Below are 20,331 nucleotides of genomic sequence, written 5' to 3' on the forward strand. Positions count from 1 at the left end.
CTTGCCTGTTCCACTCTTAGATAAATATTTCCAAGTTGGGATGTTTGTGTATATACCTTAGGGAAAGGTGCTGCTACTGCTGACAGTGGAAGCAATTCTGGTCTGGGTTCCGCCAAGCTCTGTCGACTCTGATTTGCACTGGGATCCGAGTATTCCTTGGTGCTTCCTATAATCTCCCTGAGTTCAAAGAGCGCTTAGCTGCTTGTCTTTGTCAAAAACCCTGTTGGAGATCTTTTATGTCGAAGATGTAGGATTTCTCCAAATGGCTTTGATTATTTATTCATTCTCCTTCTCTGGTGTACGATAGTACAGATATCTCGAAGACCCCCTTGTTTGGCTCTGCACTTGCTCTGAAATGCATGGAGCTTTAGTGCTTTTGAAACTGTTTTGTGGGGCTCCCCCCCCCTCTTTTTAATAAAATGAAGGAAGTTTTTTGAAGCTGTTTTTCTTCTTTTTCCTTCCACAGTGCCACAGCATCTTTTCCCAGCCTTCCATGCTCCTTTGCCAATTGACATGCGTCACCAGGAAGGAAGATACCATTATGAACCTCACTCTATCCATGCCATTCATGGGTAAGTTTTACCAGTTTGCTCTGGGGCTGTAGCCTCCTCCTTCCTGTGCTGGACTTTAATGACAGGAAAAAGAAAGAAATATGCTACAGCATATATAGCAAGGCCTTTCTGCAAGGGTAAGCATTCTATTCTTAGCTTCCTCAGAATCTATCTCTTTTGTCCTCTGTATAAATTTGTTAACTAGAATATTGACTACTCTACAGGTGTTACCAAATCGCAGAAATCACAGAGGTGTGTATCTTTATAGTTTGCCATTCAGCTGTGTAAATAGTTCCATTGCTGATCGTCACAGCTCTATAAGGTCCTTAATTTGCTCTTTCCACTTTCCAACAGAAATGGAATAAATCATACAGAAATATGCCAGAGAGATGGTGTGCTACAGCACATGCAACCATTCTACTCACTTACTTGGGAGTATGTCCCATTGGTCTCAATAGGACTTACTTAGTAGACATGTGTAGAATGCTGTTAGTTGGCTTTCTTTCCAGCTTCTCAGATTCCAGGAGGTGCTGTTAAAGACTAGAAATCCACAAAAGAAAGAAAGAAATTTGCCAAAGAAAGGCAGAAAACTGAAATTCTCAGGAAACTGAGTCCTGTGCTTTGGTACCACATTCTGCTATGTTTTCTAATCCCAGCTCAGGAGAAAGGTGGGAGATAAATACCGTATTTTTTGCACCATAACACTCACTTTTTTCCTCCTAGAAAGTAAGGGGAAATGTCTGTGCGTGTTATGGAGGAAATGCCTACGGGTGGCATGTCTACGGATTTTCCTCCTCTAAAAACTATGTGCGTGTTATGGTCGGGTGCGTATTATAGAGCGAAAAATACGGTAAATATAATGATAATGCTAGTAATAAAATGTTTTTCTGCTCTGCTGCTGCAGAATCTTGGCACACACACACAGGTATCTTTGTTCCTCCACTTCCAGTCAAATACAGGGCTTCACTGCCTTTCATAAGTATTTTCAGTAGGCCCTCCTCTGTGTGCACCCCAGAGGCACAGCTACACTTTTAGGTGTTCATACTTTTGAAACTTACTCAGCAGCCAGTGATAGACAGCAAGTTACTCACTAGAGATGAAAATAAGACTTTGGAGAAAGAGGAGAAAATGTCTCTAGAGAGGGGTCAAAATCCTGCTCTGGCTGTTTCCAAATCCAGCTGCAATCAGTGAAGAGAAAAATATGCCGTCTCCTAAGGATGTGATGAAGAGCAGCACAGCTGACAGTTTCCTCCCCCTTTCCTCTTCTGGAATGCCCTGTTTCCGGATATCCCCCTTTTTAAGCAGGAGAAGAACTGCTGTGAGGATGAACGCGAGTCTGAAGGTCTGACAGCTGGGCAATTTCATGCAATGGGGAGTTGCGGAGGTCTTTGAAAAGGGTATTAACTGCTTCATTGTTGCCAAAAAATACCAGGCACAGCGCCTGGGACAAAATGTGCCTCCCTAGCTGGCCTGGAATATCCCTCACTGGATTTATCACTGCATGATCAGCATGTTGATCACTGTAGGGAAATGCCCCCATCAAGGGGAGCTGAGGGGAGCAGTTCAATAATAAGACATGGCCACCTCTATCATGTCAGTCAGTTTTAATGCAAGTCACTTTGAGTTCCCTTGGAAGCAACCGGCAAATCCAGTAAATAATAACAACAACATCCATGGCTTCTGAAACTAAAACCTAGGGGTTTCATAGTAATGGATTTGGAGCGGCAACAGGAAATGCTCTGATCTTTCAACTGTTTAAAACAAAGCAAAAACTATACATTGCTCTGGAGTTTCATTCCTTCCATGCAAAATGAAGCATCTAGGGTGGCAGTCAACTAAGAGTGGTCCCACTGAAATGAAGAAACATGACTAAGTTTGGTCCATTACATTCAGTAGCTCTCATTTGAGTAAATCTTAGTCAAATACCAATCATAGCATTCTAGGATAGCTCTCTGCTAGTGGGAATTGCAGGTTCTACAGCATGACGGTGAATTAACAGGTGTAACCCCTCATGGAGTCAAGTGGGACTTACTCCCAGGTGAATAAGCATAGGCTTGCCACCTAGGTACTTGTAGATTGGGAACCACTCTGAGCTTGGATCTGCCCATCCTCTGGATCATTCAAAAGAGCAAGGTAACACGTGCATATCTAACCCAAGCTGAGCCAATGCATAGTACTAAAAAACAAGAGTGCATGCATCAACCTTGGGTCTTGTATTCAGTATAAATAACTCCTGTCTTGAGTTTGCCCTACTGCCAAGAAATGCCCTCATATTAACCTCTGTACCTAAGACTGTCTTAGACCAAGGTGATCTAAAGCAAAGAGATGGATGCTGTCCTCCAGTATCTTCATCTGATTGGGATCTTAGACTTTGGTTTCCTTTTTGCTGCTCTTCCCCCCAGCATCCCAGGGGTCAAGGATGCTACTAGATCCCCTGCATCCCAGGGGACAAGGATACCCTAGATTAGAGGGTTAAGTTATTCCATCATCACCACTTGGACTAAATCACCCTATAATTGAGCAGTTGTTTTTCCACATGCTGGATTATTGAGCTGTGTGGACTCTTTACTACCCAAAACATTGGGGCCTGCTAAATCAGGCCAGTGGCCCATCTAGTCCAGCATTGTGTTCTCACAGTGGGCAGCCAGATGCCCAAGGGAAGCCCATACATAAGCAGGACCTGAGCACGACAGCACTCTCCCCACCTGCCATTCCAGCAATTTGTGTCCAGAGGCATACTGCCTCAGACTCTGTGAAATCAGCAGCAAGATCTACCTGGGTTGCATCAGTGATAATCCTACCAGCTGCCAGCCTCTGACCCTAACCCAACTCCCCAGAGGATTATACTGTACTCTTTCGTAGTAACTGACTTGGTTGAAAGAACAATCAAGGGCATTAATGTCGGGTAAGATCAGTCTTTGCTCTCTGAAATCAAAACACAAAGGTTTGTTTAAACAAGTTTATTATTTTGCAGACTTAAAATTGCAGCCTTTATCTTTTTTTAGCAACATGTTGTTTCTAACTTAATACTTCCCTACGTGACATAGAAGTTTACAGTTTATTTTGCTACTGGACAATCCATAACAAGAAGCAGTGCTTCCGGAGTTTAAAGTCAGAGGCCTTCTCTGTTTCCTTGGCAGAAACCTCTGGTGGAAGTGAGGGAGTGTAGCCTTTCTGGTTCCACATTGAAAACAAGAAGAACAGACTTATGGGCAAGGGTGGCTATCCTGTGGCCCTTCAGATGTTGTTGGACTACAGCTCCTTTAAATTGTGGGTTTCAGCTCTTTTTTTTACTGATAATTATATTCTTTTTTCCTTGAGGGTTTATTATGATCAAGCGTTATATAAATCTTGTGAAATACATATCTGCACAAGTGCATTTCTAAATCCCGAAGCACCAATTTTTTAATGCACCGTGGTATGTTTTGTGAGCCAAGAACTGCCCTATAGAATTCAGACTAGTTTTAACATTCCAATATGCACATTGGTCTGGGGTGTGTGGATCAGGTCAGCCTGAATCAGAATTCACTGAAATGTAATTCCACAAACCTCGATAGCCACAAATGGCACAGGCAGAAGGCTCTGGTGGTGACTTAGGCCTTGCATAGTCATATGGAAGGCCTTCTCCGTGGTCAGAGATGGTTTGAAAGTAGTGTGACCACACTGGGCACCAGCACCACAGGGGGCAACACAACAGTGATGTAGAACAGAGCAAGAGAGGCGGGGCACCAAATTTTAGTGGTAGTTCCCTTGTGAAATTATCTCCTTTTGGAGGTGCAGTAGGCAAGTGCTGCCTTGCTGTTTCACCACTGGCTAAAAGCACATGCGTTTACTCAGGCATTCTCAGATGGTCAATCCTGAGTATCAGATTTTACTAAACCTTTGGATATCTTCTTCTAAATTTTAATTTGTTACAACTGTATCCGCTTATTTTTGTAAACTTGCTAGTTATAATTCCGGTGAAAAGTTGTAGATAAGCGATTTCAAATAGGCTATCAGTGAAATAAATTAGCGGTTGTGCCTGTTTTTGCAGTGTCATGTCACTGTCTCCGCAGGAGAAACCTCCTTACAGTATGTGCAGGAAGGAAAGAGGGCTTACTATCTATTATAGTGTACACTAATACCATCCTGTGCTTTAGATCAGATTGGTAAACAGAGTGGCCACCACTGTGTAGGTTTTATGGATGCTACAGTAGGGGCTATTCTTGTTTCCTGGTGCCATGAGAGACAATAGAATTCTGCTGCAGAATTGATAGGACTATCCTGTGCTTATACAGTGTACAAGAAAATCTCCTTATTCAAACAAAAGGAATATTTCTTATGATTATTCTACTTTAAACACAACAAGTGTGTGTGTGTGTGTGTGTGTGTGTGTGTGTGTGTGTTTACACAAGAATTCTAGTTCAAAACTAGCATATTTTCCCTGTGGAAAAGAAAGTAACAGTGCATACTCGGAAGAAAAATTGAGTCACCAAGCTTTGGCCTTATGATTAATATGATCAGAGCCTGACAGAGGGTCCCCCAATTCATCATGACCATATTCTAGCTGTCTACTTCCTTGCCTGTACCAAATGTATCTAATTACATGAACACTGCACAGCAAATTAAGTGTAGTCTCATTTGTTGTCAACCACAGAGTCTTATTATCTGCCTGCTGCTTTGTGTCAAAGGTTTGTTTTCTGACTGCTCAACGTGACACGGCTCTACGTTCCCTTTCATCACTGTTTGCATATAACCTAATGAGCACAGGAGTTAGTTCATCACAGCTGTTGGGGACAGGAGCAGCGGGGTTCCAACAAGCGAGTCTGGTCGGGGACAGAGCATAAGCATAGAAAGTTGCTGTCTGGGCTTTTGTGTATCTCTAAAGTGACCCTAAACTGGGACAGTCAACATGGGACACATTTCTTAGTGTGCAGTATGGGGTATGAAGTTAACAGATTTGCAAAGCAGTATCTTCAGCTGAGAGAGAGAGAGAGAGCGATATGGTTTCCAGAGTTTCCAGAAAGCATCTCTTAGGCAGGAGAAAACTATGAAGTGACTATTTCTGTGCCCAATGAGCTGGGCAAATGAATGTCTCTCTTCAGACATTGTTCTATGCAGGCAAGTAAACACACATGGGGAACTGCCATGGAGAGTTTCTTCATGCATGCAGTTGAATGCATTGTAATAAGTTTCACTGTGTAATAAGTTTTGCACTTATTACAAATTCCCGTGTCACAAATGCTTTTCAGGCCCATCTAAAGAGACCGCTGAAAATGGTAGGCTTTCCCTTGACAGATACTCCCTTGACAGTATCATGTCCGTTTAATTCTGTGGGACTGCCCCTCTAAAATTCATCCTAGACAATTTAGAATTAAATGCCTCCAAAAAGCATGAAATTATATCAGGATCTGCCGAGGTAGCCTTGGGAGCTCTGTTCTGTCCCTCACTTTTAGTTTGCGTTTCTTACTCAATTTCATTTGTTCTCCTGTCCCACCCACTCCCCAAAAAACTTCTGAAGAAAAACCCCTAACTCAGCTATTTAAAGAAAAAGAAAAAAGGCTGCTGACAATCCTGGAGCCCTGAGGGCTCAGGCGTCTAAGCTCCATGCTAGAGCTTGACTTAGCAAGAGACTTCTTCAAAGCAGCTTCTTTCCTGTGGTTAAAAGTTGTCAGACACTATGAAATGTAACAAGAAAGATAGCATTGTGTTTTTTTGGGGGGAGCAGGTGGGAATTGATACCCTGGCATGTTTTAGGATGCAGCCTCAGCACTGTTGTTTTTATTCAGACGGAATTACAAAGCTGCAGGGGTACATACATACCTGGTAGAAATCCTCATTCGGTGGTGGGGAGTCCCTCAAATTTCCCCATAGCTTTTCCTCTGTGCCACCCCACCCCAGTCAATAAAACAGCTGTGCAAGTCAATTAATATAAAAAGAAAACAGACAGGGATTCGTCTTTGAACATGTTACCTTGGCTTTGTGCAGGAGAAAAGTGGAAATGGGGAGGTTATAGTGGTATCTCGGGTTACATACGCTTCAGGTTACAGACTCCACTAACCCAGAAATAGTGCTTCAGGTTAAGCACTTTGCTTCAGGATGAGAACAGAAATCGTGCTCTGGCGGTGCGGCAGCAGCAGCAGGAGGCCCCATTAGCTAAAGTGGTGCTTCAGGTTAAGAACAGTTTCAGGTTAAGTACAGACCTCCGGAATGAATTAAGTACTTAACCTGAGGTACCGCTGTATATGTTTTTAACAGAGACTTTGGGGGTCAGTGTCTTCTGCATGACAATGTTTTACACACACACACACACACACACACACACACACACACATACACAAGCTGTAAAGAAGAGCAGAGGCAGCCCAAAGGCTCCTCCAAGTAACATGTTTATTAAGCATTCTCCCTGATTTACCTGCCCAAAGCTTGCACAGAGCTTAGGAGATGTTTGCTCTTTATTGAGCATTCAGATTTGTTAGCAGGGATGTTGTACAACAGTGAGCGTTCATCTAGATTCGTTTGTACAGAGGCCGTACATCTCCCATCAATTGATCATTATCTCAAACATCTTAGTGCATTTTGCCACCAGTTCCTAACCACAGAAAAATCTATTTTTAAAAGTGCAAAAGAACATTTAATCTAAATTTTTCCTCAAAAGAAAGTGACAGCCCTGAGGTAACCTGAGACATTTTGCTGCCTGAGATGCAGCACAAATGGCTGCTCCCTCCCAGCTAAGTCAAGATGTTTGGCATGCAAGGCCAGCCAATTCCCACAAAGACCTCTTCCTTTCCCTGGAAGCAACAATATTTAATAGTAAGAATAATAGTAATAAATAAAATTACTAATAATTCACTACAATGTCACGACATCCAAAATCAGCCACCTGAGGCAGCTGCCTCACTCTGCCTAATAGTAGGGCCAGTGCTAGAGAAGAGCAAACAGCAGAGCAGATGAGTTGGAGTGATCCAAGAAGGCCATGGGATTCAAATCTCAATAAAAGACTGTGCAGTTTGGGGATGAGCCATAAGTGTGAGCAAGCCCTAATGTTAGACTGCTGAAGAGTGCCGGGGGGGGGGGGATTGTGGGTTATTCTCTAAGTGTTACATTCCCTAAATAAGTTTTGGGTGTGGTTTTTTTCTGTACACAGTCTCTACAAACTGAGTAGCTGAGGAAAGGGGGAAGGTTACTCTATATAATTTCTGAATAGTCAAACTCTGTGTGTCAGATTTACACCTGAGCCATTCTAGTCTCTATCTGCAGTTACAATAAGAGTACAGCAGTGTATTGCCCCAAGCAGTCTGCTGAACTTTGATCTGAGGGAGGATTAAGATGCAGCCCTGTGCACTGACTAAAGGAATAAGCTCCATTGAAGACTGTAAGTGAATAATATTCTACTGCTTAACACAAAGACATGGATCTGTAAACATGAAGTGGGCACACACTACTTTGAGTGCCCAAGAATTTAGAGATACACAGCTACCTTTCATGTCCAATGGGAAGTCAAAAATTCCTGCTGTATGGGTGATAGATATGACTACCTGTAAAAATGTGCAGTATAAAGTGTGATTCCCAGGGTGAATGCTATCTCCAGATACTGTTAACTGTTCTGCTATTGTTGTCTTGTCCCAATGTGGCAATCTGTGACCAGATTCAGATGTAATTCTAAACCATAGTTTTGTGGCAGATGAACAAACCTCAAGCTTTCATACTCCCGCCCTTTCTTCTTCTCCAGGGTGGCTGCAAGGAAGAGATCAGAAACAACCACTTCTATATTCAACTGACCACTGAATGTTGTTTTGACCAAAGTGAGGCTGCTGTTAGTTTTAATAAACCACAGTTTGATCTTGAATTGTTTGGACAAACTATTGTTTAAACTAACCATAGCTTTTCCCATTCAGTCAAATCACAAACTGTGGTTAGTTGAAAGTGGAAACAGTTGCTTTCAACTTCCTCTTCATGACTATTCCAGAGGAGGAGGTGATCGGAAGCATCTGTTGCTCCTTGGGGCTACAACAGAGAAAGAGTAGGGAGATGTATTGCACACAAATCACTAAACTATGTTTAATGTTATGTCCGATTGCAATTATATTTGATGGAAAAGATATTTGTCATAGGGAAAATGAACATATTTCAGAGCAGCTTCTAATGTTAATTTTTGTCATATTCATCTTTTAAAACCTCTCTTCAAATCATAAGCTGTTTTCCAGGCTTCTCTGAATAAATGCCCCAAAATATGGAATTAGCACAACTAACATGTATGTATCTTATGGTAATGACATTGTCTAGGCTCTTATGACACCTCTTACGATCTATATCAGCAAAAGTTAATTTAGAAGCACTCACTGTTGAATTATTTTTCTTGATATTGATTCAGTGTTTTATCCAACTAAGATATACTCAGTGTAGATTCATTGATATCAATGGACTTAAACTAATCTTGTCCATTAATTCCAACCGGTCTACTTTGAGTCAGATACAGCCTTTGAAATAGTTTCCAAATTATATCCTACGTATTCTGAATTTTTTTTTTGTGTGTCTTATATGGGTGATCCAATTGTACACTTGATTTCCATTGTGTGAGGGAGAGTGGGAGGTGTGCTGCCAAGACTGCCTCTCCCGCCCCACCTCACCCAAGCCTCCTCCTCCTCTCTTCTCAGTCCTCCATGTATTGGAAAGCAAAGGTATGAAGCAAGGGGCCTTATTGTGTAGAAAGGGATTTAAGCAAGGGTCAGCAAAATTTTTGTGGCTTGGGCCGGTTCATGGTCCCGCAGACGCCACAGTGGGCCAGAGTGTGTGTGTGCATGCGCATGCACAAACACTATTCTGAGTGCGGAGGAGTCATGCACAGCTTCCCATTGGCTGCAGGAGCTTCCCGCAGCCAATGGGAAGCCAGCCAGCATCGCGGAAGGCGGTTCCCGCTCTGCTCCGTGCTGGTTTAGTGCTGCGCACAGGAGCCGACCAAGCAGGCGGCAGGGGTCCCCGAGCAGACCGCGCAGGTCCACAGGCTGGTTAAATGACCCCCATGGGCCACTTGTGGCCCAAGGGCCTTAGGTTGCTGACCCCTGGATTAAAGAGTAGGCTCCCTACTGCATACATTCAGACTTATGGAGAATGAGCAAAAAGAAGCCTGGGAGACAGGGCTTGACAGCACTTTCACTGGTGAAAACAAAAACTCACATACAAACTGAACACCCAAGTAGGGCTATGACATCTATCCTCCCCTTTTTAAAGCCAAGCAACTGGCGTGATGTGAAGCACTTTCCAACCTTATTGATTTCAGCAGCAACTTTGCACACTCCTCCAAGCTGAAATCAATTTCTGTAACAGGATCCTTATGATCTTTGCTTATCTACAAATTATATCTGCATCTGCATGTTAAATTGGCTAAGTAATTTGTATTTTGAAATAAATTTCCAGGACAGAAAAAGTCCCTCCCCCAGCATACTAGACAGGCGCTTATTCTTACTGTGTTTGTTGTGTCACCGTATCACTTTCAACCTCTAGTGGGAACTTTACGTTACACCAGTCTTCCTTTCTAGCTGCCTCTGTTCATCTTATAGGTCTCTTTTCCCTTCCATATGTTGGGTGTACATTACTGCTATCAGTTTATCGAATGGTATAACTAATAATTGGGCAGCATTCCCTATTATGATCTCCCAGATTTGGTCTGTGGGGACAAACCTTATATTTGGCAAATTAGGTTACAATTAGCACATAACCTTGTACACACAGGCTTTCCTTGGGAAAAATCTGTTTGGAGTTTTTTGTGTCTAGTCCATTACATCAAAAGGACATATTTCTGTCAAAAAATATGACTTATCTAGTATCCACAGGCAGATAAAAAAGGAACACACCTGTCTTTAAAGTCACTTTTTATAAAATGAAACTTATAAGCCAGTTTAACTTCATAACGCACATTTTGACAACGCCACAGTGCTCACTCTTATGTACCTTTCTACAGGATTTGCTTTTAAGTCTTTGGCTTTTTTGATCGATGTTTCTTTGCTTCTTTAGAGCTGGAAGTTCATCCAAACTCAAAGTTAGCAATTGAATGTGCAAAGAGTTGTTTTCTTGTAGCTGTTTGGTCAACCTCATGACATTTGGTAAAATCTACACCACTCACTAGGGCTTTCTATGAAGCTGCCATTAGATAATGTAGACTTAAACTAGTTCTGCTACCAGTTTCTCTCCCTAGGGACCCCTGAAATTGTAGTCCTGAGAGAGAGAGAGAGAGAGAGAGAGAGAGAGGGGGGGGGGTCTTTAAGAGATAATTTTTTGCTCCATGTCATCAAACTACTATTCTTAAGCTTTTTGAGGGGAAGCCTCAGCCATTACAATGGTATAAATGTTATCTAAGGCTTCACACCTCACACTTACCTGGAAGTAAGTCCCATTGAATGCAAAGAGACCTACTTCTGAGTAGACATGCATACTGTAAGTCTGCTGTAAGTCTGTATGATAAATAGGCCCATTATCGCTGTTGTTTAATCTTTGTTTACATTACTCATTTAGTAAGGGCGAGAGTAATGGAGAACAGAAGTTAGATGACCGATAAAACCAGGGAAGTACCTTGTGACCTACATGCAAATATCATTGTATGTACTGCATTTATTGAGAGTTGGAGTAAAAGGAAATAAATTGTTTATGTGTATTTCATTGTTATGTGATCTCTATTGAGCTCTGTTCCATCTCTGACTTAGTGCTAGTAGCTATTTGGTAATCCACTGGAGGACATCTTTTTTATTATTTCTTTCCATTTATAGCTCTCTCTAAAAGCACAAGTTCAGAGTGGCTTACATTTTTTTCAAAAAGTAAAACAGTAAGATAAAATATACTAGAAGTATAAATATACAGCTAAAATGACCCTTAACATATGTCAGTACACTAGAACGTAGTCTAAATAACAGCCATTTGCGTTATTGTACAGGCTGATTTGATGGCTGCAAAGTATATGAGATATATATATATATATATATATATATATATATATATGAAAGAGAAAAGATGACAGCCAACCTTCCAGTGATAGGAGAAAAAACATTCATAGCTACTGCCACTGCCTACATGGGATGTTGCTGTGGTTCTCATGGTATAATCAACACATATAGTTCTAGCTGCCCATGTTTTTTGTTCTGTGATCAAAAATATAATGCTCAAAACAGCTTACAACCATTAATAAATCACAAAATCACAATCATAATTTCACAATAACCGCAATAACAAAGCAGCAACATACAGCAAATGTAACAGCATACAAAAAAAAAAGCCCACCATACGCATACTATAAATGTAGCAATATTACATATCCTGGCAGTAGCAGAAATATAAGGGGAGTCTGAAGAGTTTGATTTTCATCTCAGGCAATCAAGATTCTGTTCAGGGAAGCACAGAAAAGTTTCCCCCACTTCAAACATCATGTTGACCACAGTAATAGTATTAGAAGGGCAGGGGTAACTGGGCATCCCCAGGCCAACACACTTGCCCTCTGTACACAAGTAATGTGCCAAGAGGGGTTCATGTCAGGCCACAAACCAAAGCAGACATATTAATTTGTGTGACATCAGAGCTCATGTAGACCTGTGTGGTATTAAGTTCTGTGTCCTTCAACTATACTTCTTTAATGGATACAGTGTCTGTTTTCTATGTATGTGTACAGATTGCTGATTTGTATTTTTGTGTGTGCCAAATACTGAAGCTTATTTGCCTTCTACACATATTTCTGCAGAACAAAGTTTGTTTTGAGAGAGGGAAAGCTCACAATTTGATTTAGTATGACTTAGTTGGTTTTTTTAAAAAATGAAATTGTTTTAGAATGAGATGTTGCTTGACAATTAGAAATATACAAACAGAATGTGAAACTAAAACACAATATTTAGTCTGTGTTTTAGATTTGCAAAGATGCTGTGTTGGAATTTGGTGGAGTTATACCAACAGAAATGGTGAAGTCACTGGAACCCATGGTTCAGTCAATAAGTGTGCAGTCAATCACAAACAGAAGAACGTGGTCTTCTCCAGAAGATCCCCATGCAGTTCCATGCTTCAAAACATCTGAAAGGAGGAAGAGATGAGTCAATCCAATTAGACTATGTGGCTTGAAAGATCCTACAGGCTGCAGTCTAGTGCTGGGCCACCCAAGTGGTTGTGGTTAAAAGCAGGCCTGATTTGGCAGAGGTCTGGCTCTGAATGCTCTGCCAGAATTTCATTGAACAAAACATGCTCTTGGGGGAAAAATTAAAAACAGAGTTGGGTGCCCATCAGGCTAATCGTCTCCATATCTGCACTATGTTTTGGCTCTTCCAAATGATTTCAAGTGGGTGTCTGGAGGCCTCTAATTTGATGCCAAGCCGGAGGTGCATCATTGTACATTCCATGCACCAGATACTGATTAGGCACAAGATAGTGCCTTTAACTAGGTACTAGATTGCTATTTTAAGAATTGATATGAAAATGGGCTAATAACACAAAACATGACACATTTAGACTGCACTCATAAGCATGCTTACTTGGGAATACATTTCATTGAAGTCAGCAGAACTTCTGATAATTGGTCTGAGATTGCTCTGCCGGTCTATTTCTTCTGATATTGTCTCCTGTACATAGTTGGCAACCTTCCCTTTTTTGCGGGAAATTCCCTTATTCCAGCGCTGCTTCCCGCTGCTATCCCGGATTGTTAGATATCCCGTAGACTGTCCCCAGGACAGGTGAGGCTGCTGGTCCCTTATTTTCGAGGCTGCTGATCCCTTATTTTCAAATCTGAAAGTTGACAGCTATGCTCCTGTAACAGCTGCTGCATCCATTCAAACAATCTTCCTCAATATGGTTTCTTAAAGTTCTTTAGATGCTTGTTCTGTACAAGCCAAATGAGGGCTAGGGAGCGGCTGACCAAGCACCTCACTTAAAAAACCTCTAATAAGATCCCACAGGGTGACCACATGTGCCAAATGATTGCTGGTAGGGATGCAAGGGATGCAAACTTGTGGTTAATAAACAAATAACATAAAGGGCCACTTTTGAAGTTAGTTTTTTACTTCACAGCTAAACTTTAAAATCTGTCTCTTTGCTTCTTCATCATTGTGCTTGCATCTCCTCTTAGCTTCATGGGACTCTACCATGTGTTAAATTTCAGATTTAACAACTTTAAGGATGCTTTTGTCACTGTATGCTTTTAGGCATAAAATAACTCATCATGAATATTTCTCATGACAATCATAAGAGAAATGCATTGCAAAAGGCCATAAGAGTAACCATGCCCATCAGACCAGCATATTCTCTCTCTCTCTCTCTCTGACTCTCTCTGTCTCCGACAGTGGCAAGAACTGGGTACATTAAATTAGAAGGTGTTCCAAAAGACCTAGCTGGCTTATCCTGCCAATTTGGGCCTGCAGAATATAGTCTGCAATGAATCCCCTCCACAAATGATGAGTAGTGCAGAGGAACTCCATGCACAGTGGGCAGGAAATCAGCAGAACAAGGAATGAATGAGAAGAGATGGGTGGGGGGGGTGTTGATTGGCTAGCCTGGCTGCCTAATTTACTCCACTTCCTCTTCCCCCAGCTCATTCACGGCATTTGATGGGTGTGCTCCTCCCCTGAGCAATCCAGTGGCCCAGACCCTACAGGCAGCCTTTTCACCCTAGGACCAGGTTGCTAAATGCAGCCAAGGAATCAGCACATGCACTCAACATGCATCATAACTAAGGAAGGTGAGGGTTATTGTGGAGTAGGGCAAAAAAAGCCAACCATCTCATTCCTCCTTACTTGCCTTCATTCTACCCTCCAGGCACAGGAGAGATGGATCATAATATGGTTTTATTATCGTTTTCTTTCACTGGACACAATCCAGCCTTGGTGAACCATTTTAAGTTCCATTGGTTTAAACTGTAGGCGGGAAGCCTGTGGGGCTCCAGATGTTGCTGGATTGCAGCTCCTATCATTCCTGACCATTGGCCATGCAGCCTGGGCTTGATGGGAACTGCTGTCCAGGAACATCTGGAGGGCTACAGGTTTCCCACTCACTGTTTAAATTAAGTGCAAAGCATGTTCTCAGTGGGAAAAGCAGCCCTGAGAGTTGAGGGGGGAAATCCGCTGATGAAAAATGGTTATGCACATGCTAGGAGGGTGCATCAGTTCTCTGTGTGGGCTGAATAATGAAGTGAATTGGGGTTATTCAGCGGTCTCTCACCTCCTCCCTGTGTGAAAGTAAATTGCCAATAGCCACTCCCCTCCAGCTCAGATCAGGGATGCCATGAAGCCTCGTGTTACTCTGTTTCTGTGCTTTTCTGTGACATTTCCTATACACTGCTATGTTTCTGTAGGTCTTTGGGCTATGTAATAAGTGAGGCTGTCCAAAATGTTGCTTGAAGAACACTGAAAAGCTGTGGATGATGATGATGGTGATGGTGATGGTGATGATGATTTATTATTTGAAGCCCAGCAGCAAAGGATTTTTCTACAAGTTAAAAGCTTCATTTAAAAAAAAAAAAATCCTATGTTGCTCTGCTTTGACAAAACAAAATTCAGAACTCTTCAAAACTCTTCAGCCAGTGTTCTAAACAGCCTCATATTGTAAGTTCTCTTGGAGGACACAAACAACCTTTCACTGGAAAGAAGGGCTGGCATGAAGCTGCAAAGTTTTTCTCCCCCTTTCTTAAAAAAAAAAGAATATGCATCACTCAGATACTCATAATTGTTTTAAGGTAAGAATGAGACAAGGCCTTGTTCCCTACTACTCAGAAAAGAGATAAGGGAGGGAAGAGAAACCATTTAACTTCCCCTGATCTATTTGAAATTAATTTGGGAGGCTTTATCCACTCTGAAGGGCCTTATGTGCCTGTAAATTTCATGCACTTTGACCAAAAAGGGGAAAGTTTATAGCCATTTCTCAGTCCCTCGTGATAACAGGAATCAGGAACACAGAGCTTCCTTTGATACAGAGCAACTCAGAACCCAAAACACAGATCAAAGCTGAAAGAGAATAGAAATAATCAGAAACAGAACACAGATTTTAAAAATGCAGTTACAAGACAAATCTTGGGACTCATGCACTCTCTCACACATGAATGCATTAACCACCCCTCAGTTTTATAGGTTAAAAAGAGGGGGGGCCCTAAAATAAAATACTGCATTTTGATTTAAAGGCTCCGTATTCCACCCTTGTATGTTCCTCAAGGCCTTTGTGCAATCTGATTATTCATTAAGGATCCTTTGAACTTTATCCTTTCACTTCTCATACAACTATTCATGGAAAATCTGAGCTAAGTTCATCTTCCTAGCCATAAGTTTGCAAATAATCTGATGATGCTAAATGTTTGCTCGTTTTCTCTTGAGACAGGGAAAAAAATGTAAGGGCATCCAAGTTCAGCATTCTTTTAGAACTACTCCCAAGGTGATTGCAGAAAATTGTACTGTGGAAGAAGAAAATGGTACAACAAATGCACCCTACGATTCTAATTTTGGCTGGTTTCTCCCAACCCAAAGCCAAATCTCTCATTCAGTGTGGACTTTAGTACTATGCCAGGGGTGACAAACCTGGTGCTTTCCAGATGTTGCTAGACTCCAGCTCACATCAACTCTAGCTAGCATGGCCAATGGTAAGAGATTATGGGAGCTGAAGTCAAACAACATCTGGAGGACCACAGGTTCCCCACACCTGTCCTTGGTAATACAGTGTTGTGGTCCTCATGTGCACCAAGCCATAAAGGTTGCTCCCATCTCCATGGTTCACTATGGGCTTGTGTACTATGGTCTATGTACAAGGTTTTCCTGCATTTAAGAGTTTCAGGTTCCCCAATTTAATTTCCCCCGTCCATGATCACTCTTGCTAGATATAAGCTACACACAAAAAGTAATCTTCCTGGGGTTTATCGAGTGCTAAGCACTCTTTGATTGGATTAGAGTTTCAAGTTAGTGCTCAACTGAAATGTAAGAGTTCATTTCATGAGCATTGTCCCTGTCTGTGAAAGGTGCCGCCTTTTTTTGGTGCCTACAACGGCATTTCCTCCGAAAAATAAACAAAAGAACCAAATGCTGCAAAATATTTGCTGTCTTTTCAGTGACTAAAAAAATGTGGCCTTTGGGATGCAGTCCAATACCAGTAACCAGTGGTCCAGAACTAACTCTATGCAGCCCTCAGACCAACTGCATAAATTGTCTGCATGCTATCAGTCTCAACCTCTGGCAAGAGGGACCTACCCCTCACCAGCAGCCTACTGGATGGGAAGAAAGAAAGAGAGAGAATGAGGTGGCAGAAAGAAAAATAAAATGGAGTGGCTCCAACCACTCACATGTGGCCTCCAGCAGATTTCCTCCAAGGGAATGCGGCCCTCAATAGAAAAAAGGTTGCCCACCTTAGCTATACCCACTTACCTGGGTTGAAGTCAATTGTATCCAGTGAAATTTTACACAGAGTATACCCTCTGAACTTAATGGGCCTAAGTTAATCATGCCTATTCATTTAAATGGGTCTCCTGAGATTATTACTAAGATTGAATACAACGTATTGTATTCAACCAAGGTTACTCCTGGGTTGACATCTATAGGATTGCCCAGTTAAATTCAGAACTCTGGTGGATTCCACAAAGAGACCCCTGTTCTTTATAATTTAATAGCCAGCAACCCAGTAGTATTTAACGCTCTACTCCTTATAAACGTCGATTGGGTTAATGGCTTCTTTCCAACAACCTCATTTAGGGAGCTCCAGCTGGCCTCCTAGCCCTGTTTCCTGGTATGTAAATGTGGGTTTAGGGCTGATCCTCACCAATCTGCCTGAAGGCAGACAGGCACCTTGTTAGGCTTTTGTTCATTGGGGGGGGGGGAGTTTCCCATGGCAGTAGTATTCCACTTTATGGTTCTTGGAATCCAGTACAGCCTTATTATTTTCATTTTTTAAAGAAAAAAAGCCAAGCCAGAGAGAATGATTGAATAAGAATGGTATGCATAGGGGTTAAAAGTAATTATAAACAGGTTTGCAAAACTCCAGTTACTTAGTTGCCATGGATGCCTTTACAATTCGGCCCGGCAACCAGCCTGCGCTAGTTGGAAGGAAACAGCGCCAGCTCCACAGATCGAAGTGGCCAAGTGGCCATATATGTGGTAAGGTGGCCCTGCCAGTAAACGGCTGTCAAGGTTTTGGGTTAATAGTAGCACTTGGTGCTGTGGCAGATTGGCAGCCAGTACAGATCTCTGAGCAGAGGTGTCGTATGCTGATAGGGTCTCACTCTAACATGCCGCAGAGGAAAATTGGGACCTGTGTGGCTTGCGTCTTTCGCTAAGAGAATCATAGACTTACAGAACCGTAAAGTTGGAAGGTCTCCTGAGGGTCTATCCCTTGCAAGGCCAGAATCTCCAAGTTGCAGGTTTCCTGGAGACTGAGAGTGCACACTCTCTCCTTAAAGCCAGTTGCCAGCGAGGAAAGCAGCCAATCAGGAGGCAAAGAGGAGGCATGGAGGAAGCTGGAGCCTGCCTTCTTCTCCTCTAACATTGGACAGAGGTAGTGGCTCTTTAGGCACCGCTGCCACTGCCACTCAGGGACTGTGGGCACCCACTGGGCAGCTCACCTCCCAGACAGGGCAGGGTGCACATCCCAGCCGAGCACAGTTTGCACCACTGCCGCACACTCCTCTCTGCTCACCCAGCATGCACCCCACCACCATGCTGAGGTGATTGGCACACTGCGCTCTCAAGGGTGCAAGGGGACCCAGGTGCCCAGCAGTGTGCTGAGGAGTTTGGCGGTATCTGCCAACATCCAAAATTCAGGGTGTCCCGATTAAATCGAGACAGTTGGCAAGTATGTGGCTGCAACTTCTGAATCAAGTGCAAGGGAAGTCTCACACAAAGTGCCCATGTTCGGAAATATACCAGCAAGAGGATTGAAGAGGAATCTTTCTATACTCCGGTTTCCATCTCTCCCTCTCTCTGAGCTGGCTGCTCAGAAATCTGGCTTGCTCTTATGTTCTGTAAAACTGTAATACATATAAAGTCTTTTATTTATATAAGTACTCTTTATATAGAATTTAAATAGGATGGTTTTCAGTAACTGGCAAATGGCTAAGCTGTTAGGATTGCAGCCAAATGTCTCTTTTTAAAATGAGTCATATTTTACTTTAAATTAGCAAAAATGAATGTATTTTCTTTGCACTCTAGACTAAGCATGCCTTTTTTTAAAAAAAACTTGCTGAATGCTTTATGTATAGAACAAATAATATCTATTTGGCTAGCATTGGGACTTACGTCATGCTACATGCTGACAGCCTACTGTAAACATTATACTGTGTATAAGTAAGCCTTCTGTCCACTGCTAAATGGTAAAAATCATATGCCATACATTGCAGAAATCTCAGATCATAAAAAGAGCCCTAGATTTGGCCAGTTTTCCACTACTCTTTCAAGCATACACAGTCTTAAGCGCACAGATTCAGGAATGAACATAAAAGACTCGTTCTCCTCCAACACGTCAAAAGATCTCTTTTCTTTCAGTTTCCATGTTCAGACATAACGATAAACCACAGGGTGGCATCCAATTGGTGTATTTACACGGATGGAATACACCTACCCATGAAATGGGGAATGAACCTCTCTCTTACAGTTCCTCACCCTCACTGAATCTTCTCAGAAGGATTGGAAGATCCCCCAGAGCAGATAGAGGGGCAAGGGGTTGCAGGGGAGAGGAGGAATCACTGAAAATTGCACACCAATTGGACATCACCCTGTGCTTTATTGTCAGGGTTAAACAGGGACACTGAGAGAAAATAAATCTTTTGACGTACAGTCATACCTCATGTTGAGTCCGCTTCAGGTTGCGTTTTCTCAGGTTGCGGACTGCCGAAACCCGGAAGTACCGGAACGGGTTACTTCCGGGTTTCAGCAGTCATGCATGCGCAGAAGTGCTAAATTGCATTTTGCGCACGCACATAAGCACCGAATCACACCCGTGTGTGCGCAGAGGCGGGTTGTGAACGTGCATCCCACATGGATCATGTTCACAACCCAAGCATCCACTGTATTGGCTCACACACTCCCCCTCTCTGGTGCACCCAAGTATTTCATATTGCGACCAAAGCAGGCCATCTAGCCTTATATAAGCAACACCATATCTATCTATCTTATCTATCTATATCTATCTATCATCTATCTATCTATCATCTATCTGTCTGTCTCTCTGTCTATATCTATAATCAACTAACTAACTAACTAACTAACTAACTAGCCACCTATAGAACTCACAATTCACCTGTGTGGATGGTACCAGATTGTAGTGTCTTAACAAAGTCCATCTGTATGAGTCAGTTTCTCTTTCTAGAAACAATTCTATAACTTAATTTCCCTACCAAAACACCAGTGTTTACTCAGTACGAAATCTGTTCTTTGTCAGCTTAAAACAGCGATTTCTTTATTACTGCTCCGCAAAGGGAATGGCATTCTAGGCCTGGCACTGAAGCAAGTCTGGTTCAGCCTACAACAATGTTGTAATGGAAGCAGGGTGATCTTGGGGTCAAGCAGAATGGGATTTGTGTACAGATATGTGTCTGCATAAGAAACAGAGGCATGTGCTGAGAGAATGAGAGATGAGGCCTGGCGGAAGCCTCTGCTTAGACAATGGAAAGCTGTTACCTTTATAATGGAAAGCTGTGATTGGCTGGTAGGTAGGTTGCTTTTCTCCTATTGATTGCTACAATCCAGCCACAGATAAGCATTTTTTTAAAAAAAGTTCTGTTGATTTCAATGAGAGGGTTAAGCACATAATTATAAGTATTCCTCTCTGGGGGTGCATTAATTTCTGCACAGTAGTTTTAGGCAGTCTTGGC

General features: G+C 42.3%; 1 protein-coding gene across 1 annotated transcript in view; it reads left to right on the top strand.

Annotated features, from left to right (window-relative positions):
* The window catches only part of GLI2 (GLI family zinc finger 2), a 191,562-nt gene that overhangs the window by 130,015 nt on the left and 41,216 nt on the right, over positions 1–20,331 (top strand). Inside the window, exon 3 of the mRNA XM_083488595.1 lies at positions 467–572. Within this exon, the coding sequence (XP_083344721.1) occupies positions 467–572 (106 nt within the window). The remainder of the gene's footprint in view (positions 1–466; positions 573–20,331) is intronic.

The sequence above is a fragment of the Podarcis liolepis genome (genome assembly GCF_965112155.1).
Source record: "Podarcis liolepis genome assembly, chromosome: 1".
Classification (NCBI taxonomy): Eukaryota; Metazoa; Chordata; class Lepidosauria; order Squamata; family Lacertidae; genus Podarcis; species Podarcis liolepis.